At 39.5% G+C, this 26468-nt stretch overlaps 1 protein-coding gene across 1 annotated transcript in view; it reads right to left on the bottom strand.

Annotated features, from left to right (window-relative positions):
• The window catches only part of LOC126244935 (tectonin beta-propeller repeat-containing protein), a 211524-nt gene that overhangs the window by 148478 nt on the left and 36578 nt on the right, over positions 1 to 26468 (bottom strand). The window contains exons 3-7 of the mRNA XM_049948276.1: positions 18732 to 18884; positions 17775 to 17867; positions 14274 to 14454; positions 9153 to 9373; positions 7904 to 8310 (exon numbers count right to left, since the gene is read on the bottom strand). Of these exons, the coding sequence (XP_049804233.1) occupies positions 7904 to 8310; positions 9153 to 9373; positions 14274 to 14454; positions 17775 to 17867; positions 18732 to 18884 (1055 nt within the window). The remainder of the gene's footprint in view (positions 1 to 7903; positions 8311 to 9152; positions 9374 to 14273; positions 14455 to 17774; positions 17868 to 18731; positions 18885 to 26468) is intronic.

Here is a 26468-nt window from a genome sequence, read left to right on the forward strand (position 1 = left end):
ACTGGTGGTACCTGAAAATTTGAAGGTCATTGTGAAAGGAGGGGTGAGATCCAGAGAAGGGAGTTTTTATGGTTCAGTGATCTCCCACCACTGACCACTCCATCCATACCTCTATCCATATCAGCCCACTGACACCATCAACATTACCTGTGTTTTGACAGCTGCGATCCCTTCGTCAGAATTTCCTTTCCCAATATGCTGAAGATCTCACAGAGGCCTCTCCAGGAAGGCACTATCCGTCACACCTAGTCCTCAAACAGATTTCCAGCACCATATCCTCCCACATCCCTAATCCTCCCACCACCCAAAAGAATCAGCCAGAAAGGAGCGCCATCCCAGATCGGACCAACTGAACCACGGCCTTCGTCAGGTATTCGACTGTCATTACAAACAACAGTGAGGGGCATCCTTCCCACAACCCTTCCCACCCTCCTAAAGTGGTAATCTGCCACCCAACAAACCTATATAACAACCTGGTCCATCCCTATATCCCTATGCCATTCCCACTTCCAAGCCCTGCTCACAAGTGTCATATCCTTGTGGAAGACCCTTGTGCATGACCTGCCCAGTTCACCCACACAGCACATCCCACTCTAGTCCTGTCCCATCAGGGGCAAGACTACTTGTTGCAGCAGCCATGTCATATACCACCTCTACCCAACCCACTCAACACAACCCATCACCCTACCCTATAACAAAAACAAAATTACACTCATTTCAGTATCACATCTATGCCAAGCAAAGAACTTGTTTTCTTGCCATAGTATTCTAATGGTTGAATACTGTTCATAGTATGAACAAATGTACCTTCTATCAAACACACAGAGAAAACCCAAGGAGCTAAGTGAGTAATGATCACTTGAGAATTTAACTACAAAATGTGAACTAATAATGATTAGCTGGTTACCAAAAAGTTTCCATTTATAGGTATGCAAACATCCTGTTTTCAAATTAAACTTCAAAAAGAGTTAAGAAAAATAACGTTTTAACATTCCATTGCCAAAATGGCTTTGAGAGATGGAACAGAAGCTTGGATTTAGCACTAACAGCTGATTGTGGTTTTTTCAAAGCATCCAGTCAGGCATTTCAGCAGTCACAGAAAACCTCAATCTGTGTGGTCACACAAGATTTTGAATCTTACTCCTACCAAATGTGGGTTCAGTGGTTTTGTTGTTGCACCAACTCAATCTGTTATACATTAAGTGAACACTGAAGGATGTGGAAAATTAAGAGTTTACATCCTGTCAGTGAGGAGGTCATTATAGATGGATTACAAGTTTGGATTGGGGAAAGAAATCAGCAAAGTCCTTTTCAAAGGAACTACTGTGGTATCAGTCTGGATCAGTTTAAGGCACCCATGGGAAATATAAATCTGGACAGTCACTTGAGGATTGAAACTGCTGTCCTCTTGAATGCGATTTCAGTGTCTTACCACTACATTATCTCAGTTTGTAATAGTCAATGTCAATCTTAGTTGTATCTCCTCATCACAGCAAATAGGATCCCTCCTAATCTGGGGTCTGAGTGCCCTGCCCCTCATTTCCAACCTTTCCAAACTTCCTCAGTCTACTCCCTCTGTCTTCCCCAAACTGGAAGAAGAAGAAACTTTCATTAAAGAAAAATTTAACCTCGCACCACAAAATAAAGTAGGTCCATTAATAAGAACAAATTGAGTAGTTCGCACAAGATGTCGGAGCACCAAGAGTGCCGTCCACATTGACAAGTGATTTGTAAACCAGCATTCACTGGCGACGACGAAAACAACGTTTACGCATCATTGTAAGAAGCAGAGCCTCAGTGGCTATTCACTCAAACCAAGTGAATGCGCTAGACAGAACAGTGTGCTATTTATAGCATCAGTCCTGGCGCACGCAGCGGATGTGGACTCTTATCAGCTTACGCAATCGCACCGGAAGTGAATTTTCCAGCAACACACCATCAAGTAATACTAGTGGCGTGTTGCTCCAACGTAATTTGAATCGCGCGCCAAAAACAAGACAACCAATCAGAGAAGAGGATAGTTTATTCTACTTTAATTTGTGTCTATATGCAGTACTTACAGTTTTGCCCCCTGGAGATAAAAATGATCAGCTGTTCCATCTTATTGTAACATTACAGTGTTATATTCAGCACAACACCAGTCATTTTAGAAGCTAGTTAGATAGTTTCAAGTTTCTTGGGTCATTTGCATGATGTATCATAATGATGTGGAATGAGTGATTTTACATTCACATCACAAATTAATTTTGTAAGTATACTTACATACTGAACATCTATAAGTTTTATTATTATTATTGTTATTATTAAATACACACATGGGAGTTAGTAATTTCTACCACCACCTTCTACACATTGCAATACCAAAAATTCTTCAACAAAATAGGGGGAGTTGTCAAGCAGAAATTTTTTCAGTTTGTTTTCAAAATTTTATTTTGCTGTCTGCTGGACTTTTGTATCACTGTGTAACTGATCAAAAATTTTACTTGGAACATTGCACACCCCTTGCTGGGCTAAAGACAACCTTAACATAGACTGTTGAATGTTATTTTTCCTTCTGGTATTGTAATTATGCATATCATTGTTCCTTTTGAACTGCAGTGGATTTTGTTCCAACCTATAATAAACTCAACCCAGAGATACCATTGGGGTGCACGTTGAGTGAGGTCTCATACCACACTCCAACTGTGGAGGTTCAAGATTGTATGTAATAGATTTACAACAAACTTTCTAAGGGAATAAATGTACTGTGAAGCAGTAGCTAGAAAGCCCAACTCCTTAAACATAACAACGAAAACAATCAATTTTTAAAAAAATAAGGTAATTGGATAGATTAAAAAATCTACTACCAAGCAGCAGCGGAACACACACACAAAAGAAGATTATAACTGGGAAAGCTTCCAGAGCCAGTGGCTCCTTCTTCAGGCAGAATGGTTGAAGGGAAAGGAAGTTGGGTGAAGGAGATGGACTGGAGAAATCTAGGAAAGGGGGTAGAGTTTGGGAAAGTCACCCAGAATTGTGGGTCAGGGGAGACTTACCAGATGGAATGAAAAGGAAAGACTGATTGTTGGGGACTGCACCATGTGAGATTTGAAAACCAGAGAGCTTAAAGGTGTAACACAGGGTAATATGCAAGACAGAGATTACTGCTTAAACATTATGCGCAAGTTAGTAAGAGTGTAGAGTGAAAAGCTAAGTGCATTGTGCATAATAGAGGTGGGAGGGGGATGGTGAAAAACAGACATGTAAGAAACGAAAGACGTAGAAAACTAAAATAGAGTGACAAAAGGAGTAGTTACTCTGAAGAAATGCTGAGATGGAAGAAATTAATGTAAATTAAGGCCAGGTGGGTGGCAAGAACCAAGGACACGTTATAGTGATAGTGCCCACCTCCTGCGGTCTAAGAAACTTGTGTCTGGGGGAAGAACCCAGACGACAGGTGTGATGAAACAGGCACTGAGGTCACAACTGTCATGTAGAGCATGCTCTGCAACAGGATATTGCATGTTCCCAGTATACACCCTCTGTCATCCTAACTGATGATTTGGTGGTAGTCACGTTGATGTAAAAGGCCAAAAAGTATTTACGCAACAGCTGGTATATGACATGTTGTTTCACAGGTGGCTCTCCCTTTGATAGTATATGTTTTGCCATTTACAGGGCTAGTACAGGAGGTGTTGGGAGGGTGTATAGGGGATGTCTTACAGTGGGGACAGTCACAGGGGTAGGAGCCACAGGGAAGGGAGACCAGTGCAGAAGGAGCATAGGGTCTGACAAGAATATTTTGGAGATTGGGAGGTTGAGAAAAGCTATTCTAAGTGTGAGGGCAAAATCCCGGACAGAATAGATATCACTCCAGAGTGTGATTTTAGGAAATCATGGCCTAGTTGAAGTAGCTGATTAATACATTCCAGTCCAGGATAACACTGAGTCACCAGTGGTATACTCTGAAGTTGTTTTTTGGGGGTATCAGCAGTACCAGGATTGGATGTGATGGCTTTGGAACCAGCTTTGGAACTAGGTTGGTGGGGTAATTGCATCCAGTGAATGCTGAGGTGGTATATTGCTGCAAAGAGCCTGCATACGAACAAATGTGTTTGCCTTGGATGCCAAGGCTGTATGGGAGCGAACGTTTGGCATAGAAAGGATGGCAACTGCCAAAATGTAAGTTCTGTTGTTTGTTAGTAGGTTTAATGTGGACAGTAGTGTGTAGCTCGCCTTTGGTATGGATGAAATCAACATCAAGGAAAGTGGCACAAGATTTGGAATAGGACTGTGTGAAATTTAACTGAGAGAAGGTATTTAGAGATTCCAGGAATTTTAACAGGTCTAAACCAATTCAGGGGCTGAAGACTTATGGATCCCAGGAAAGCCCCCTCCTAGTAACCCATGAAAAGGTTGGCACAGGAAGGAACCATCCTGGTTCCCATGGCCGTACCCCTGATCTGGTTGTATGTCTGCCCCTCATAGGTGGGTAGTTGTTGGTAAGCATAATTTTGATTAAGGTGAGTAGGGAGGATGTCGCAGGTTTGGAATCAAGTGGGTCCTGACCGATGAAATGTTCAGCAGCAGACAGATCATGTACGTGGGGGATGTTGGCATCAATGGTGACAATGAAAGTGTGTGGTGGGAGTGGGACAGACACAGATTTAAGACAATTTAGGAAGTATCTACATCTACATGGACACTCTGCAAATCACATTTAAGCATCTGACAGAGTGGTCATCTAACCACCTTCACAATAATTATCTATTATTACATTCTCGTACAGTGTGAGGAAAAAATGAACACTTATATCTTTCTGTGCAAGCTCTGATTCCCTTATTTTATTATGATGATCATTTCTCCCAATGTAGGTCGGCTCAACAAAATATTTTCACATTCGGAGGAGACAGTTGGTGATTGAAATTTTGTGAGAATATTCTGCTGCAACGAAAAACGCCTTTGTTTTAATGATGTCCACCCCCAAATCCTGCATCATTCCAGTGACACTCTCTCCCCTATTTCGCAATAATACAAAACATGCTGCCCTTCTTTGAACTTTCTCGATGTCCTTTGTCAGTCCTATCTGGTAAAGATCCCACATCACACAGCAGTATTCTAAAAGAGGATGGACAAGTGTAGTGTAGGTGGTCTCTCTAGTAGATCTGTCACATTTTCCAAGTGTCCTGCCAATAAAATGCAGTCTTTGGTTAGCCTTCCCCACAACATTTTCTGTGTGTTCCTTCCAATTTAAGTTGTCCATAATTGTAATTCCTAGGTATTTAGTTGAAATTACAGCCTTTATATTTGACTGACATATTGTGTAATTGAAGTTTAATGGATTCCTGTTAGCACTCAGGTGGGTGACCTCACACTTTTTGTTATTTAGGGTCAATTTCCAATTTTTGCACCATACAGATATCTTTTCTAAATCATTTTGCAATTTCGTCAGGTTACCTTCCATTAAGAAAGTAGGTGCACTCAGAGACTGTGGTATTATTTACAAATTACAGAGCACAGTAATCAGCTGTCCTTTTTCTTTTGCAGGTTTTATTTTGCAAATCCAGATTTCGGCTAGTGCATAGCCATTATCAATGCACTATTTTCTAGTCAGTTCCCTGTTGTCTGGGTGTCAGTCACAGTTCTTTGAATTCAGAGAACTGTGACTGACATCCAAACAGGAACAACAGGGAACTGACATGTATCGAGACTAGAAAATAGTGCATTGATAATGGCTAGGCACTAGCTGAAATCTGGATTTGCCAAATAAAACCTGCATTTTGTAATTTGTTTTAATCTTCTCATGACTTTACTAGTCAATAAATGACAGCATCATCTGCAAACAACACAGCTGCTCAGATTGTCTCCTAAATCATTGTTATCTTTGATACAGGAGGGAAGTCTCTGTACTATGGGTTGTTAGTACTGATCAACTAAGGCAGATATTCATTCGGTGGGTGCTGTGAAGCCAGCAACTATAGGACAATGAGGATGATTGGGTTTGTGGATCTTAGGAAGAAGATAAAAGATTGGGGTGTGTGGTTTGGATGGGGAGAGAAGTTCTATGGATTGAGGTGTTAGTCCTTGTGAGGGGTCTGAGGTTTTAAGGAGGGACTGAAGGTCAGTTTGGTCGCACGGATGGGATCTTGATGGCAGACACTGTACGTAGAGGTGTCAGACAGGTGCCGTTGACCTTCACTAACATACTTCTTTCAGTCAAGTACCATAGTGATAGATCCTTTGTCCGCTGGGGGGATAAAGATGGAGTCATCAGCTTTTATGGAATGTAGAACCTGGAGTTCTGCAGAGGACAGGTTAGGGTCATGATGTAGGGACCTGAGGATGGGTTGTGAAACAGTGCTGGTTCTTCGATGGCTTGTAAGGGATGATTTTGAGATAGTGGTGGTGGATCAAGTTGGGATCATGGTCAGAACTGTTCAAGGCAGGGTTCAATGTCATATCTGCTGTTGGAAATGTTTTGGGATTTGGTTGCAAAGTGATATTTCCAGTTGACATTACATGTGAAGGAAAGTAGGTCCTTCACCATAACAGCATGATCAACTGTAGGTTTAGGGCTGAAACTGAGACCCTTAGAGGACACAGATAATTCAGGAGGGGAAAGGGCTTTAGACAAGAGGTTGAGCACACTGTACCGCTATGACTGGTTCTTGTGATTATAATAATGCATGTAGAGTTCTGGTTAGAAATAACGAATTATTTAGGAACAATGACACAACTCACCAAAAGACAGAACAGGTGCATGAACAAAAGGTACAGTTTTGCTTTTCTAGCTTTTAGAATGAAATTTCTTTCTCAAGCTGTAGAAGAAACACACACACACACACACACACACACACACACACACACACACACACACACAAACAAACAAAAAAAACACACAATTGGGTTTCGGACCGGGAGGTTACTGGAGTGAAGAATGTGCTGTAAGAATAGCTCCCATATGTGCAACTAAGGAAAGCTAGTGGTGCTTGGGAGTGTCCAGATGGCACGGGTTATGAAGCAGCCACTGAAATCTCGTATGTTGTGCTCTGCTGCATATTGTGTCACTGGGTGGCCCACCTTGTTTTTGGCCACAGTTTGATGGTGGTCAATCAGCCCGACAGTCTTAACTTTGGGGATCTCACAGGAGGCCTTTGATAAGGCCATTGGCACAAAATCCCCACAGAATAACTTTATCTACCAAGTTCATTTTTGACTCAATCCACATAAGGCCATGCAGTGAGAGGATGAAAAAATTTTGGGAGAAAAAGAAGTGGTATCTTAGATGAAATTTGCTCTTCAGATGGACACAACAGATAGAAATTCCATGTAAAGGCAATGATAGCTAATCCAGGGTAGAATGTAGAATACCAATAATGGAAGCAGTAATGTTAACTATACACTGCATAATTGAGTGGTAAATAGGCATGAAAATATTGTTAAAGTTTTTGGACAATGTCCCCCTCCACCTCCACAGCTACCTTGCACAGAACACGCTTTCCCAAGCACAGATACATTGTCCAGGGTGAGTAGGAAAATTAAATGACTATATGGTAAGCTGCGACAATTGTGTGTGTGTGTGTTTTTTTTTATCTGTATCAGTCATCCCAGAGCAGAACATTGTTGAGCAATGTTTCCACAACCTCAATTATATGGTGAATAGTTACTTTCACTCCTTTCATTATCAACAACAAAAGAAACTGGTTATACAAATTCTTTTGAGTTGCAACTACTACAATAACAGAAATACTGCAATGAGATTTTTTTACTGATTCCTGTAATGCACTACTAAAAGTAGATAAACAAATGCGGTAATTCGATCTATTATTGGCCACAATGCAATTACTTTTATATAACACACAAAAAAGCTATACACCAAACTGATAAAGAAAAAACGAAGTCTGTTTTATACATGCTTTCTCACCTGAGATTGCTAGCTTCACTAATAGAATCCTGGGACGTGGTTGCTGTAGAAGGGGCGCCATTTGAGCTACGTTGTTGCTGCTGCAACCTAAGTGATGTGGGAGTAGGTGCAGAACGGGATGTCTCTTCCCATTCCCGCAGTACACCACAAGTATCAGAACTGCTGTGACGCTGAGCCAGAGAAGTCCAACTGCGGACACGCTGTTTGGCACCTCCTCCTCCAGTAACACTGCCACACACACTATTTCGATGGCTTGATCCTGCACCTGACCAAAGGCTAGCATTGCTGCTTGTTCGACTCATCTGCATTGGAGCTTGTATAGCACGCCATTTTCGTCCAGTCGGATCTGATGGTAGCACTCCAGTGCGGAAATAAATTGTTCTGTCTTCACTTCCTACTGCCCATACCTATCAGAAATGACATAAGAAAAAAATAATTAACTAAAATGTATAATGTGAGCTTTTCCAGACGATGATACATTACCATTCTTAGTTTTGTGACCAGCCAGTGCAATGTAGATGGCACAGGTGTGTGTGTGTGTGTGTGTGTGTGTGTGTGTGTGTGTGTGTGTGTGTGGGCACGCGCGAGCTTGTTTTTCCTACGCTAGGAAAGGGAATTGCATTTCAAAAGCTAGCCAAGCTCTGCATCTTTTGCTTGCGCACCTACTGACAAAACAGCGCTTGTGCCTTACGTTGAGTCAACTCCTTCACAATTACATGGTTGTTTTAAAGTTTATATAGAAATACAAAATAGTTTACACTAGTAAAATGTCTCTCACTGATGGTACATATTGTACTCTTGCTTTTCTGCAAGCCAGACTCAAGTAATGTGACAATATTTCATTTTGCTATGAAATTTTGGATTTAGGTTACAATAGTTTTTGTCAAATACTTATGAATAGCTTGGGAAACATGTGGAAAATAAAGCTGAAATCGATGTGTTGATATATGTTGGACCTTTGTAAACTATGGCCATTTAAAAATTTCAGTAACAATAATATAGTCAATATGCTGTCTGAACAATGAATTTTTAATGTGTGCTGATAGCAAGTAAGTCTTCACTCAGTATGTATGATGAATTTTTATACACGGGAACCATCCTTTGAAGATTTTAATGTGTGACCATTTTATTTTAAATGTCATTTCACAACTTTAGGAAACAAGCAAATGAGAAATTTTTGTTAATTAAAAAAAGAAAAAAAATCTCTCTCATGTGAACCACAATAATCACACACAATGACGAAATTTACCTGGTCATTTGGTGCAACAGATACTAGAGCCATGTTGCCAACCATCTCAACCCAACCAGTCCCAGTTGCTGCCTCTTCACTCACACCACAGCTTTCTCCTCTAATGCCTTTGCGAAACCAAACACGATGATCTCTTGTTACAGCCCAAACAGCACTTGTGCCAACAGACACTTGAGAAAGTTTCCCTTCCTCTGGTGGAGCCACTTCAATCCAGAATTCACCTACAATTTATTAGAATTTATTAAAGAAAGTTGCACATAACTACATTTACAAAGATTACACTCATGTATATGTTCAAACCATAAACAAACAAATACTTTGTAGCTTATCACTAAATTTAAATATCATTAATCACAAGAGATTTCCGAGACTTTAGTTCAACACTGGATGAAAATTTTGATTTATAATTTAGCATGAATCTTCTCTTCTGATGAGACAAATCTGGTGGTTTCTTCATGTTTGTGCTGTCTATCTTTCTGGAGAGCTCAGTATTACAGCAACAAATATTTCTTTCACAAAATGAAAGTTGCTAAATTAGAAACTAAGATTGTCTTCTGACAATTGAGCAATGGTTCTGAAATGCATGCTGGTTAATGAGTTTTAAAATTCAGTAACTTTTTAAAACAGTGTTTAGTTACTTATTTGTAATTAACATGAGTTTATATTTTTTTCTTTCAGTGATGTTTTATAACCAAATAACTGTTTCAAAGCAAGATCTCAGTGTTGCACAAAACTGTCATTGTCATTCACAACTTGATCCACAAATCAAACTACAAAATTCTGATTTAATTTTTATATGAAACTGTAACAAGTAAAATAGATAAGATGAAATATTACATAAAACCTCTGATTGTAAATTTCTATTTAAATGCTATCCAAACAATCATTTTCTATTATGAGCATACTTGAATATAATGTACATATTAAACTATGTGAAACCAATTACATGACCATATAATATCATTTGACAGACAAACAATCTACTCACCAAGTGGCAGCAGAAAATGCACATAAAAGAAGGTTATAATGAGGAAACCTTTTGGAGCCAGTGGCTCCTTCTTCTGGCAGAAGGGTTGAAGGGGATGGAAGAGAGTGAAGGAAAAGGACTGGATAGTTCTAAGAAAAGGGATAGATTTCGGAAAAGCCAGGGGAGACTTACCAGAAGGGATGAGAAGGAAACACTGATTGTTCTGGATTGCACCGGATGAGATTTGAAAACCTGAGAGCTTAAAGGTGCAAGACAGGATAATATGCAAGACAGAGATTACTACTTGAATATCATGTACACCTTAATAAGAGTGAAAAACTAAGTGCATCAATCCTTCTTGTCAGTCTTTGTTGGCGTCATGTGCTAAAACGTTCATTTATTTATATTTATCACCAAGATTAATCAACATCTTGCACCTATATCTTTTCTAGTATTGATTTCCATGCATGGTATGTCTCTCCTGACCTGCAGTTCTGGGTGATTTTTCCAAAATCAATCCCTTTTCCTAGATCTCTGCAGCCCTTTTCCTTCATCCCTCCTCCTTCACTTTCAACTCTTCTGCTGGAAGAAGGAGCCACTGGCTCCAAAACCTTGCCTAATTATAACCCTCTTCCATGTGTGTGTTCTGCCGCTGCTTGGTGAGTAGATTTTTTATGTATCCAATTACATTATAATGTCAAAAATTGATTGTTTTCATTGTTACTATTAGATGATCAGTTTTTTCATACACAGAAAAATAAATTATTACCAAGTTCTGCAAAGAAACAGGGAGCAATATTATTAGCACAAAAAATATTTGAAGAGAAACTACATAAAACTTTGCCTGGCAGCAGAAAAGGCAAAAGGAACACAGAAGAAATTTTGCTTTTGTTCTGCTAGCTAGGATTGAATATTAAACTAACTGCCTGAAGTAAGAGAGATATCAGATGCAAATCGCAGGAGACAAAAGAAAAGTCCAGACTTTGGAAAAGGACTGATTAGAGGTACTAGCTGGTTACTATTTACCTGTATCTACATTTACACGTACATCTACATCTACACTCTGCAAGCCACCTATGGTGTGTGGCAGAGAGTACTCTATGCTGCAATGTCACTCTTCCTCCCTTTTCTTGTTCTAGTTATAATGGTGCACAGAAATAAGGAGTGTAGATAAGCCTTTGTAGGGAGCCTTTTACTGGTTAAAGAAAGGCAACAATCAAATGGAAGTATGAAGGATGCTCAGCACTGGAGCCAGATCTAAAAAGTTAACACAGGATTACATATTACAACTGTGGCAAAATGCATGGGACACTCCAGGCAAAGACAGGAAGAAATATGAGTTTCTCCCTAACATCAGGGAGAAGCTACAAATGAAATTTCTTACACTACTGAGTGGACTGATACATTACCTGACTAGCAATGGCCTGAATGCTACATATCTATACAAAATCAAATGACAGTTGAATGATAGCTGCGCCTACAGCAGTGTGGGACTGCACGCTCTACGAAGATATGGTGGGTAATATCAGTCTGATGCTACTGTAGCTCAAAGCATGTGAGCAGCCCATAGTGGCTTGCCTTTTATGTATTCTGTTTTACAAATTTTGTGACTAAAGCTTTATCGCTTGATTTTTAGTTTAATACATGGCATGCCAATTTGAGAATTTTATTTCTGATGAAGGTACTCATAGCAGTGCCGAAACCTGGGTCAAAAGACTCCTTTTTTGTGACCAAGGGCTGCTATTGCTGTTAATTTTACTTTGTAAGTGGTTGCTGATCTTGCACCCATGTTCAAAACTTTAAAATAAAAATAAAATGTATATGAACGCAGCTAATGCAGAAAACTACAAGGTGTACAACTTTGCTTCTGCTGTTTGCAGATAGGTAACGACAACGGTAAGTAGAGGTCGAAAGAAACAGATCGCAGACATCAGGCAGTCAGCTTGGACCTCGGTCAACATAACCTCATTCAAACATTAGTCAATTTGTGTCTGCATCATAGAGTTGTTCTTGACTGAAAATGTCAGTTTACGAGCCTAATTCTCTTCATTTGCGGGAGGTGTTACTCTTTTGTTTCAATATGAAGAAAACAGCGGCTGAGTCTCATTGAATGCTCTCAAGTACACATTGTACGGATGCTATTAGTTAAAGAACATTTTGTGAGTGGTTTTAACACTTCAAGAGCAGTGATTTTAATGTCGTAGACTGGCATACTGGTAGATGAGAGAATGTTTTCGAAAATGCAGAACTGGAGACATTGCTGAGTGAAGACTCACGTCAAACTCAAAAAGAATTGGCATGATTAGTGGGAGTGACACAGCAAGCCATTTCAAAATGTCTTAAGGCTAAGGGCATGATTCAGAAAGAAGGAACTTGGGTCCTGTGGGAGCTGAAATCAAGGGGCATTGAACGACATTTGTGTGTTTGTGAACAGTTGCTTCAGAGGCAAAAATGGAAGGGATTTCTGCATCACATTGTGGCTGGGGACAAAAAAATGGTTTCATTATGATAACCCTAAATGCAAAAAATCATGGGGATGTCCCAGCCATGCTTTCACGTCGATGGTCAAACCGAATGTGCACGGCCCCAAGATCATGCTCTGCATTTGGTGGGACCAGCTCAGCGACTTGTACTATGAGGTGTTAAAACCAAGTGAAACAATCACAGGTGCTCGTTATCAAAAGCAGTTAATATGCTTGAGCAGAGAATTAAAAGACAAACGGCTGCAATACAGCGAGAGGCATGATAAAACAATTTTGCAGCACAACAACGCTCAGCCCCACATTGCAAAAAGAGATCAAAACGTACTTGGAAATGTTAAAATGGGAAGTCCTACCCCACCCGCCGTAGTCTCCAGACATTGCTCCCTCCGACTATCATCTGTTTAGATCAATGTCGTAGGGCCTGCCTGACCAACACTTCTAATCTCATGAAGGAGTCACAAATTGGACTGATTCATGGATCACTTCAAAAGATGAACAATTTTTTCGACGTGGGATTTGTACAATGCTCGAAAGATGGGAGAAAGTAGTGGCCAGTGACAGAAAATACTTTGAATGATACATGTGTAACCAATTTATTTCATTAAAGCCTCAAATGTTGGAGAAAAAATGGTGGAAGCAAAGTTGTACACCTTGTAAACTCTTTTAAGATGTTTATCATAGCTGTGGACATTGTTCCAACTAAAATATCTGAAGGATCGCCTTGCTGGACTTTGACTTTATCTTTGACTTGTTTGCCATGAGATGTTGCTGCACAGCAAAGTGTTCCATCATGTTAGTAAATAGCTTGGCTGTGTGCTAGTGTTTGTACTAAAGCAGATATCGTGGATGCAACAATTAAGTCTGGCCAACCATCCACTGCTCATGAAATTTATTACAGTAACCTACAGCATAAGCGTTTAATGAGTTACACACGTTGCTCAAAAATTGTTATAAAACCAAAATTTTATTGTATACAAAATGACTAATGAGTAAAACTAATTTCTTTTGTTAAAGTCACATTACAATCCCACTATCAATTGGTGTATTAAATCCAGTCTCTATCCTAACACTTAACGAATCAGACTCCAAAGACCTATTGAACAGTACTGAAATCATTCATTAGCATGAACTGAAACAAAAGTTCAGGAAAAAACGATGAAGTGTCCAAGAGCTCCACTTGCCTGCTTCACACTCCCTGTTTCATAATACTTAAAATTATACTTATTGTTTTGTGTGTCCAGATCCTGGATTCACATTTCTAAATATTTTTTATTTTCTTGGTGGCTTCAGTAAGAAGGTGAGCACGAAAAATATTTTCTTCTGGCAGCTGGAACCCAGTTTCATCTATCATTTCTTTCTTCCATCTAAACTTTTAGTTCCACTTCTAATGAAGCAGCCACAGTATTTATAACAAAATACAAAATCACACATTGAAAACTGCAGCCAAGTTGCACTTCAACTTCAAGATGGAAATGTTAGTATCAGAAACATAAATAATCTAATCATTCTGTGTGTTATTTCCTCAAATTATTCCACACAGTAGTTTTTGTAATTCACAAACAGTACAATGGTCGTAACTGTGTAAATCAAGTGGAAAACAGCAATTTCCTTACTTCTAATGATTTTCATTTCACACTGAATAAATCCATTCCTCACAAGCTGAAAACATACCTGTAGTGTTCTCTCTAGTGACACCAGCTCTTACAAGAGCTCTCCCATTCCAAAGGACTGCCCATACAAGGCCGGTAGGTCCAACACTAATCTGGTTCACTTCACATCCTGGGGGAACAGGTATTGCAGTCCATCGTTGTCCTTCAGGAGCTGTAGTGCTCACACCGGTGCGAAACATGACCTGCAAGCCCTGCAATGCTCATCATAGGCTACTCTTCCACACTGTAGCACAGAATGCATTTCAATGATTTCAGCAGACTGTTGTAACCTGTTGAGTGTCTCTGCAGAGAAAACAATCTTTTCATCTCCTAAAACTGAGCCAAAACTTTTCTAGAGAACCTGACTCCCTGTTCTGCAAAAAAATTACTAAAATCAAAGTGATAAACTACTTTCATAAGAAATTAATGTCAGCTAACACTAACTCCGCATTAAAAATGAATATAACTGTGGATCACTTGTCTGTGACTGGTCATAGCCTGTTATAATAAGTGTTATGACTTTGTGTTAGTAAAACATACACCTGCAACTTGTCAATCATGTTCACAAACAGCTTTAGAAAATTATATGAAACTTATGCACATATTCAGACAATTTTCCTAACATCATATTTAAATTTAATCCAAGTTTTCTCACCTCATTTAGAAAAAAAGAATAGCATATAATGAATTGGGGAGAAAAGACTTTTGTGGCACAATCTGACAAGACATTTTGTCTTGTTAGTAGCGTATATATTCTATAGTTGCCCACAATATTAAACAGTGTATGTGGATTTTGAACAGTGTGTGTAGTTCAGAAAAATTCGCTAGTAGGGACGACCCAGATGGCTCAGGTAGTGTAGCAGCCTGCCCAACCCCCCACCCAGCACTTCCTATTTCAATCCTCTCACAGGTTTAACTTACCAGATCAGGGGCTGGGCCACCTGTGAAAGCGCTCATGTCACTACCTGCTCTGCTGCAACCATTATACAGATTTTTATATTGGTATTATTACCAACCAGCTGTCCACCAGGATGAACAGCCATCACCAAACTGTGACCAAAGGCAAAGTAGACCACCCTTTGGCACAATATGCAGCTGAGCTTAACATGCTTGATAAGCCATCTGGATCCTCCCCTCCATCACCAGCCTTTCTGAACTACGCAGATACCCTTACAACACTTTCACCACTACCACAATTATCCTGGCCTCAACCTAAGGTAATTTACTGTCCCACACACTCCACACAACAGTTTCCACCCCCTCTGCACTATCATCTCCTCCCCACTCATGTCTTCCAGCCTCTTTGTTTGCCACCCTCTGCCAATGCACCTACCCATCTTTCCCTACCCCTCTCCTTCCCCCCCCCCCCCCCCCCAACAACCTACTGACACTGTGCATATCAGCATTGTAGTGACTGCACATTCTGCCAGTCAGTGTTCCTCTGTCTCTCCACGTGTACTCTACTATCCCTTCCCTTCTCCCCCCCCCTCCAGCTCCAGATTGCTGCTGCCACCCCACGTAATAGTTGCATTCTGCCATGAGCTGCCAGAGTGGGCAGTCATTTGTGTGTGAGGTGTGCTGGTTTGTGTGTGTGAAAGATGTATGTTTCTCTGTTCCTCTTTTGCTGATGAAGGCTGTGGCCAAAGATTTGTGTAAGTGTCTTAACTGTGCCTGTATGCAACTTAACATGTCTTCTTTACAATAAACAGCAATCTATCTTTTCCTACAAAGATGAAAAGCAATCATGTAAGGCATCCAACAGAAGTTATATGTCAGAAATAAGTGATTTTCTAAATTACTTGCTACTCGCTGGTGACCATGACAGAAAAATTACTTATTATATTTATTTTTGTGAATGTATTCTGAAAAACAAAAAAATAATCTTTGTGGAGGGCTTTTTTTCTTCCTATGCTCTCATCTGTCAGTCACATTTATCAAACAGTTATATCAGTGGTAGGAATGGGGTGAATATTTAAGGTGCCCACCACACAAATAGCTGACATACTGGCCATCTTGTTAGTGGTGTTGTCACCTTCAGTCTGAAGATTAGTTTGATGCAGCTCTCCATGCTATTCTATCCTACACACGCCTCTTCATCTCTGATTGACTACTGGAACAGACATTCTTCCGAATCTGGTTAGTGTATTCATCTCTTGGTCTCCCTCCGTTATTCTTAACCCTCCCCCCCCCCCCCCCTTTCCCTCCAATAATAAGTTGGTGATCCCTTAATGTCTCAGAATGTATTCTATCAACTGATCGCTTCTTCTTGTCAGATTGTGCCACAAAATGTCTTTTCTCCCCAATTCTATTCAGTATTTCCTCATTAGTTATATACTACTGATGCAAACTTCAGTATTCTTCTGTAGCACCACATTTCAAAACCTTCTCTTCTTGTTTACACTGTTTATCATCCATGTTTCACTTGCATACATGGCTATACTCCATACAAATACTTTCAGAAACGACTTCCTGACACTTAAATCTATATTAAATGTTAACAAATTTCTGTTCTTCAGAAATGCTTTTCTTGCCAGGAGCTACCAGCTTACATTTCATATCCTTTCTACTTATTTGTTACTTATTTTGCTACCCAAATAGCAAAACTCGTCCACTACTTTACGTGTCTCGTTCCCTAATCTAATTCCCTCAGCATCACCTGATCTAATTCTATTACATTCCATTATCCTTGTTTTGCTTTTGTTGATGTTCATCTTGTATCCTCCTTTGAAGACACTGTCCATTCTGTTCAACTGCTCATCCACATCCTTTGCTGTCTCTGACAGAATTACAGTGTCATCAGCAAACCTCAGTTTTTATTCCTTCTACCTGGACATTAATTCCTATTCCAAATTTTTCTTTGGTTTCCTTTACCGCTTGCTCAATGTACAGACTGAATTACATTGGGGATAAACTACAACCCTGTCTCACTTCCTCTCAACCACTGCATTCCTTTCATGCCTCTTGACACCTATAGCCACTGCCTGGTTTCTATACAAGTTGTAAATAGGCATGAAATGATAATTAAATGGACACCCTAGCTGCAAACAGGCGTTGTATTTCATTGGAGACATGTTGAAAATGTGTGCCCCGACTGGGACTCGAACCCGGGATCTCCTGCTTACATGCAGCTAGGGTGTCCATTTAATTATCATTTCAATTCTAGCAAAGCTGCATGGTCATCTACGGTAACTGTTCTTTCGGGAACAGATACTACCGTCATATATAGTTGTAAATAGACTTTTGGCCCCTGTACTTTACCCCTGCTACCTATAGAATTTCAAAATGGAACCTCTTACTGCACATATTTTAAAATTGCTTCTAATGTTGCACAGCTATTCCTTAAAAAGGTTTGGTCTACTTTGTGTGTAATGCATGTTCCTTTCTTTCCTACATAATATTTTATATTACTAAGTATTTATCTTAAATATTTGAAAATTGGATACCATACAACAGATATGTGCACAGAGAAACAGCCTTATGTACCATATCTATAAAACAATGCAAAGAGTTGTACAATACTAACTCGTCCATGTGCTGTGATTGCCCAAACGAGAAGATTTCCTGCTGCTGCTCCAGGAACATTTTGACCTCCAACTGAAACATCTATGAATGGTTCCTGTGGAAACATAAATTTTATTTAGCAATGTAGCTTTTAACGTTACCTATAGTATGCTTGTACACTGACTTAAAAGTTCGCATGTAGTTTAATAAATAATGGTAATAACATTCTACTCATTCCATGAATATTACTGTTTCCTTAAATTCTTTTTACATGTCTGTTTGCTGCCACTGAGAACAGAAATTCTTTCTGGACTTATTTGAAAGAAGACACAATAAATAATCTATATTACAAAACTGTTGTTGTTCTCATTATTTTCCTATGTCCATACCGCAATTAAAATACAGGTGTGCAGAAGCAAAGACTAAAACTTCTTTGGTCAATTCTAATCCCAGTGTATTACACTTTTATCTTGAATAAGCCATTATCTACAATTAGTAACTGTCAAAGTTGCTTGTGCTCAGAAGTTAGTTGCACTACTCAGGGGGTGTTTGGTTATCTTTTCAATGTTAAGATCTCTACTATTTTCCCATCTGTGAGATGGCATATGGTGTCAATACAAAACAAAAATAAATATTATGAGAAGCTCAGTAATCCCTGTACTGTAACAATGCACATGCAAGCAATAATTTCAAGATTCTGCATATGACATACGTCAAGACAATACTTTCATATATCTAAGGCTATAACTGGTTCTAAAACATTATCTTGATCAAAAATAATTTCATGGTCCTCTGTAACACAGTCTTCTTCCCATATAATACATGTAACTGATGAAACATTAACTGATATTCTGCCGGTTGTTAGGGAACTTCCTGATGACACTGTTATTTTGTAAGAATTATCTAGGAATTTTACAAACAAAAATATTAGTATAACTGTTTTCTGCAATTAAAAATGAATAGATCTATTTGCATATACCTGAGTGGGATCTTTATGCAGTGGAGCAACAGCACACCAAGAGTTCATTGCACTATATCGTCGATACCTCACCCATTTTCTGCGTCTAACACAGGATTTCCATTGTTTCTTCACATGGAAATTTGCCGGAAAGTCAACTGCATATGTCCAGCCCTGTGCACAATATAAAACTGTTGCAACAAAGCAGGAAACATAAAATAAAAATGATGTTAGTTCTAAAAAGCTAATGTTTACTAAGTCCCCAATTATGGCCTTTGTCATCCCCCAACAATTTTTGTTTAACATTTCACTAACTGGTAAGCACTGTGTGAATAAAGTGATAAACTGATGAAGGGTAGTGGTAAGGTCTTATGGGACCAACTGCTGAGGTCATTGGTCCCGATGAAGGGCATGGATGCAATTACCTGATGATGCATACAGTTATAAAGGCATTCATTCCATTGGAATGATACAGCAATAAGCGTGAAAAAAAAACCTATTATTATCAAGGCATAAGGGCAAACACACACACACACACACACACACACACACACACACACATCTATCTATCTATCTATCTATCTATCTTCTTAAAAATTTACATAACATGTGAGCTAAAGTTCACAATGTAGATGTTAAAACACAACAGATACTTATGGCTAACTGCACACTGCCGACTCCTCAAACTTAAAACTTTGTCCAGTATTTGGTAGAATGCACAAGTCATTGCCATCTATAAGAAGGGCAACAGAAGTGATCCACAAAACAACTGTCCAATATCTTTTACAGATTTTTACGACATATTCTGAGTTCAAACTTAATGAAGTATCTCAAACAGGATGACTCCTCCATGCCAACTTAGCATGGATTTCAAAAATCTGTCATGTGAAGCTCAAGTCTCAATTTTCTCACACGTCATACTAAAAGCAATGGATCAAGGCAGTTAGGAAGACGCAGTATTTCTTGAAAATCATTTGGTTTACTACAACACCTCCACTTATTAATGGAAATATAATCATGTGGAGTATCAAATGAAATTTGCATATAGAGTGGGGATTTCTTGATAGTGAGGACATCTAAGATAGTCAATGACAGATGCAAAAGCAACCACGGGGTGTTCCCCAGGGAAGTGTGTTGGCACCTTTTCTGTTCATTTTCCGTGTTAAGCACGTGACAGACAATACTATTAATAACTTCTGACTTGTTGCAGATGAAGCAATTATCAGTAATTAAGTACTGCCTGAAAAAAATCTGCACAAATATTCATTCAGATCTTAACAACATTTCAAAGTGGTGCAAAAACTGGCAGTTTACTTTCAATGTTTAGAATGTAAAATTGTGCTTCACATGCAGTATCCAATGACTACAGTATCAATGAGTCACAATCAGTGAACACATACAATTTGTAAAGATATGAAGTGGAATGAGCACATAAGTTTAATCGTAAGTAATGCAGGTGGTAGATTTAGGTTCATTGGTAGGGCATTGGGAAAATGTAATCCATCTGCAATTAGGCTATGAGATTCCTTCTAAAACACTTGTCTAACCCACCCTAGAATGTTGCTCAAGTGTGCAGGAACTTTTGTGATAGTCAATTTAGATCAACAAGTTCATTTATTAAATCTTGTTGTTTACAATGAGATACAAAACAAATGATGTATTGTACATAACTATTACTAATTGTGTGAATTGTGTGGGACTACAAATGGCAATTGGCAACAGCACAACTTCAATTACAGTTGTGGAAACCATTCATGTGTGAGGCTGAACTAAGTCCACTGAAGTAGAAGTTAAGAGCAGTAGCCAAATGGCACTGTATTCAGATCCCAAGCAGACCTGATTGGGACATAAACAGTCGAACCAATAACAGGTGAAGTATAGAGTCATCGACAATACTTTAGTCAGCTGTGAAGGTGAACACATTCACTTATGCACATAAGTGAGAATGGGTCAGCAATCACTTGGCATTAAGTCAGCTGGCTAGTGTGCTCACATGATCTGCTGTCCAGAGATGCTGTGTTATTCTCCCCTCCCAGTGACACTGCTGGACATGGGTGGAGTGGCAACAGTATGGCACCATCCATCAATATGTCCTGTCGGGATTTCAAGTAGACCAATACCAAACAGATCTATCATATAATATCAAACATATACAAAGAAAGGCACTAAGTATGGTCACAGGTGCATTTGAGCCATGAGAGGTTGTCACAGAGGTGCTGAGAAACCTAAATCGGCATGCACTTGAAGCCAGATGCCATATATAAAAAAAAAACTGCTTAAAAAGTTCAAAGAACCAGCATTAAGCGAGGAATCTATGAAAATACTACAACCACCTTTGTATGATGCCCATAGTGACCTCGAGGACAACATTAGACCACTACAGTGAGTACAGAGGCAGATTCTTAAAATGCTTCATGTAAATGAAACTGGAAGCAGTCCTAATGACATTTACAATGGGGAATAGCCCCTGCCACACATTTCAAATCGGTTTTTGAGAATTTAGATGTAGATATATTTAGATGTGTATGTAGCAGTACCTATAAACAGATGGATCCCCTTGTAGTATTTGATACTTATGGGTTAGAGAATAATGTCCCATATGAAAAAAAGGGCAGACCACTTCATTAGAACTCTGTGACCAAAAAAGAGAAATGTGACTGCTGGATGGTAGTTTTGATGACTGTATCTCTTCTGTCACTTCCAGTTACACATTCTCCTATTGGAGCATGATGTTTGACTCAGAGGTGAGGTATCATTTCACATGGAGACAGCACAACTGTCGGTAGTGTATCCTGAACAAGCTTCCATGATGGATAAGTGAGCTTTGTCAAATGGTTCAAATGGCTCTGAGCACTATGGGACTTAACACCTATGGTCATCAGTCCCCTAGAACTTAGAACTACTTAAACCTAACTAACCTAAGGACAGCACACAACACCCAATCATCACAAGGCAGAGAAAATCCCTGACCCCGCCGGGAATCGAACCTGGGAACCCGGGCGTGGGAAGCGAGAACGCTACCGCACGACCATGAGCTGCGAACAGTGAGCTTTGTCATTGCCACAGATCCAGACAAGTCTTGGAACCCAACATTGTGTTTGAACCTTCTATTACTTTTGTAACAGGGGAACAATGAAGGAATAAAAAAGATGAGTAAGTTGGTCCTTCAGTCGTGCCTCATCTGCTCCAGGTCCTCCAAGACAACTTACAGTCCTGCACTTTAAACTGCATTTGCATCACAGTGTCTCCTGAAGGACAAGTAAAACAGGTCGGCAGCCAAAACAATCCCCCTGCTTAGGGCAATCATTATACATTCTGATACAATATTAGTTTCTGTCTAGGATATTAAAAAATATACTTAAAAATACATTTGGAGTGCTTTAATTGCTTTAAGTTGTTAAATCTAAGATCCAGTGCCTCATACACAGTCAGGTTAATGATTTACACAAATCTTTGCATGATGTGTTAAGTGTTTCTTGCAAACTGCACATACAATGTTACATGGGTGGGCAAGCAACAACACGGTGAGTAGGTGCCTAAGGCATTGAACAAATTTATATGCTTGTCATATAAGCAATATGTTGCAAACTGGAGCTCCTCGTCCCCAACACACAGACAGGGGGTGAAGCTGGACCTGAATTCCCTGTACCACCCTGTTTCAACATTGCATGCTACACTGAGATTCTCCAGGTAGGACAACCAGATGGATCCACACACTATGAAACCATGCTTGAGTCAGGACTGTAAAAAGCCTCTATAAAATAGAAGCAAATTTTTCTGGCTGCTCTCCAGGTCTTGTGGGTAACACAGTTCAAAATATTGAGTGTTGTGCTCTGAGGATAAGTTTATTGTTGAAAGTTTAGCCTCAAACCTCACCAATTTTCCAGAACAATTGTTTGAAAAGAATACATCAAAGTTTGAGTTAAAAATTTAAAATGTGCTTTCTGGCAGTTTTAAATGTGCTTTCTGCCAGTTCTTCCAATTTTGTAACCATTACTTATATCTGTAGTGTGATTGCAGGAAGATGAAAGAAGAGCATGAAACTGAAAAATCATCCCTAAACAAGAGTTGTCGAGTTGTGGTTATTGCCAAGCTGACATTATATTATTTATAGCAATTTTAAACAGGTTTGCACTTGAAACACTACCTTGAGGGACTCTGTTTCCTTGTATAAAACAGCTTCATACACTATGTGATCAAAAGTATCTGCACACTCCCAAAAACATACATTTTTCATATTAAGTGCATTGTGGTGCCACCTACTGCCAGGTACTCCACATCAGCGACCTCAGTAGTCATTAGACATCGTGAGAGAGCAGAATGGGGCACTCCGCAGAACTCACCAACTTCGAACGTGGTCAGATAATTGGGTATTACTAGTGTCATATGTCTGTACGCGAGATTTCCACACTCCTAAACATCCTTAGGTCCACTGTTTCCGATGTGATAGTGAAGTGGAAACATGAAGGGACACATACAGCACAAAAGCGTACAGGCTGATCTTGTCTGTTGACTGACAGAGGGTCAACAGTTGAAGAGGGTCGTAATGTGTAATAGGCAGACATCTATCCAGACCATCACATGGGAATTCCAAACTGCATCATGATCCACTGCAAGTACTATGACAGTTAGGCGAGAAATGAGAAAACTTGGATTTCATGGTCGAGCAGCTGCTCATAAACCACAAATACATCGGTAAATGCCAAACAAAGCTTCGCTTGGTGTAAAGAGCGTAAACATTGGATGATTGAACAGTGGAAAAACGTTGTGTGGAGTGACGAATCACTGTACACAATGTGGCAATTTGATGGCAGAGTGTGGGTATGGCAAATGCCTGATGAACCTCATCTGCCAGCGTGTGTAGCGCCAACAGTAAACTTTGGAGGCGGTGGTGTTATGGTGTGTTCGTGTTTTTCATGGGGGGAGGGGGGGGGCGCTTGCACCCCTTGTTGTTTTGCATGGCACTATCACAGCACAGGCCTAAATTGATATTTTAAGCACCTTCTTGCTTTCCACTGTTGAAGAGCAATTCGGGGATGGCGACTGCATCTTTCAACATGATCGAGCGCCTGTTCACAGTGCACAGCCTGTAGTGGAAAGGTTACACAACAATAACAACCCTGTAATGGGCTGGCCTGCACAGAGTCCTGACCTGAATCCTATAGAACACCTTTGGGATGTTTTGGAATGCCGATTCAGTGCCAAGCCTCGCTGACCAACACCAATAGCTCTCCTCAGTACAGCACTCCATGAGGAATGGGCTGCCATTCCCCAACAAACCTTCCAGCACCTGATTAAATGTATGCCTGCAAGAGTGGAAGCTATTATCAAGGATAATGGTGGGCCAACGCCATATTGAATTCCAGCATTACCGATGGAGGGTGCCATGAACTTGTAAGTCATTTGAAGGCCACTTGTCTGGATACTTTTGATCACACAGTGTATCTATATCTAAAATAATTAAAGGAAAGCAAGAGCCATCCAGAAACAGGAAAATATCTCCAGAATCCTAATTTGTGTGGCTATCAAAGGATATTATACCTCTAAATTGATAGCTGCAACAGGCAGAAAATGTGCTTTGTTGATGCTGCACATTTTAGCAATTTTGGCTGAAATAAACTCACACTGCAGTGCTCTTCTTCAGCGTGCCAGTGTAAAAGTGTGCACAGAAACAGCTAAGTAAAAAAATTCCTGCCGTACACAAGGTTATTTATATGTAAAATCCGACTTCAGAATTTTCCTTTGTGAGACCACATGTACAAGATTTGTGTGTTGATGTGAAGTTCTAGATTTGCATATTTTACTCTGTGCATCGCCTTCTGCATAATCTTTCACTGATTGTATCAACATTTGTTTGTATTGTGATATATTGTGCAAGTGCTGCAATAAACTTGTACTGTTACCATGAATTATATTTTCAAATTTAATTGTGCTCTTTTAAAATTTGTGGGAACAGTAGGTCCATCCTAATTCAAAACAACTGTTTTCTCGTTTAATTGCACAATTGTGTGAGAAATAAGTTACTTTTGAGAATTTTTGGACACTTACGAAACTAGCATAATCATTTCACTTGTCACAACAAATTTGAATAATACTCCAAGCTTTCAATGATATCCACCATCATCTTCATCAGGAACTAAAACTGACTGTTGTGAACTGGCAAGGTTCTCTCTTTTATACCCTCAGAATGGCATCTGATTGGCCAGATTATGTCAAGAAGGTGCATACAGTGGTGGTGCAATCCACATCCATAGATTTTTCTTGCACTTTCTATCTAGAATTGCTTCAGCACAATCCATCACATCAGTCCGTGAGCTGTGAGAATTATTCCTCTGTGGTTTTTCCTTATCAAGTGTACAACTTTCATGCATTGCTAAGTGCACATCCAAGGTCTCTATTGAAGTTGTTTTCACAAAGTCTAATTTCAACAGCTTCTCTGAGCACAGAGTCCCAACTGTTCGAAGTGTGAGCATGTATTCTCTTGTTCAAACAAAATCTTGTGCTAATTTAACAAACTGATCTCTGCCACTGCTCATTTATCCAAATGCCTGTATTTCAGATAACACTGATGCTCGATACAATGATTAGCAACCATTCGTATAGACTCCACATAACTCTGCCAACTTTCCCAAGAAATGGTATGAATTCCTGGCACTCTCAGGCCAGGAGTATCTTTAACAGGTCACAACATTTCTTTAAATTTTCGGGGTGGCCAGGAGACTGGTCTGAATCCTTGCCTGTTTAGGACTCTACCTATCTTCCTGGTTGTTGCACCACAGAATGGAAGCCGTGCTAGGTGATGACCCTCTTGGCTTGTTTGAATGGTGTTGCTTACAAAACAATATTTTTCCAAGTTACTGGTATGAGTGTTTTGGATATGTAATTTATTTTGTAGCAAATCAACATTTGTTGTTCACATTTCTGCCAAAGAATACATCACCCCTGAAATTCATTGCATATCAATGCAAAAAAAGATGAGTTTTTGAGAATTTTCAGAAGTTACCACTGTCCTTTGGATAATCTTCGAGCAGCTTGTAGTAAATCAGTGTTTATGGTTTAGTTATGTAAGATATTCTAATGCACATATTGTGTTACATCTACTTTTGTCTTAAAGAGGAGTAGCTCTATATATTATCTGCATTTATTGCAAATTAACTCAATTTTCGAGTTTGCTAACAACTGCAATTAACCTCAAAACACTTCAGGAAACTAGTAATTTTTACCACAGGTGTTTTGCCTCAATAGAAATTTCATTTTGTGTATTTGCTTCAATTCTTATATGGAACTGGCAACTTATTAGCTCAACAGATGAAAAGATAATCAGTGGGCTTAAATTAAAGTTATTTGTTCACTGCCTTGTAATACATTGCACCAGCCAAAATGCATTCCAACCGTGAATGCTGTTCTCGATCATGGCACGAGTTGGTTGGCATTTGTAAGCAGCTGAAAATCGCCCTGACTACTATCAAACAATTGGCAGCTGCTGTAAATTGGTGAGTTGTAGGAGCTCCCCAGAATCATGAACTCATGATACTGGTACCAGAGGAATCTCATGTACTACCCTCTCCTGTCGATCCTGTCTCCTCTGCAGAATGTACAGGACCTGTCCATAATAACTATAAGTACTTACGCATAAAATTTTTCAATAAGTTACCATGCTCAGCTCGTACAGTACCACTAAATAAATATAAGAATACATTGCAAACCTGGCTAAAAACAACAAATTATATACAACTGAAGAAATCTTAGAAACTAATC

Source organism: Schistocerca nitens, chromosome 1 (assembly GCF_023898315.1).
Source record: "Schistocerca nitens isolate TAMUIC-IGC-003100 chromosome 1, iqSchNite1.1, whole genome shotgun sequence".
NCBI lineage: Eukaryota > Metazoa > Arthropoda > Insecta > Orthoptera > Acrididae > Schistocerca > Schistocerca nitens.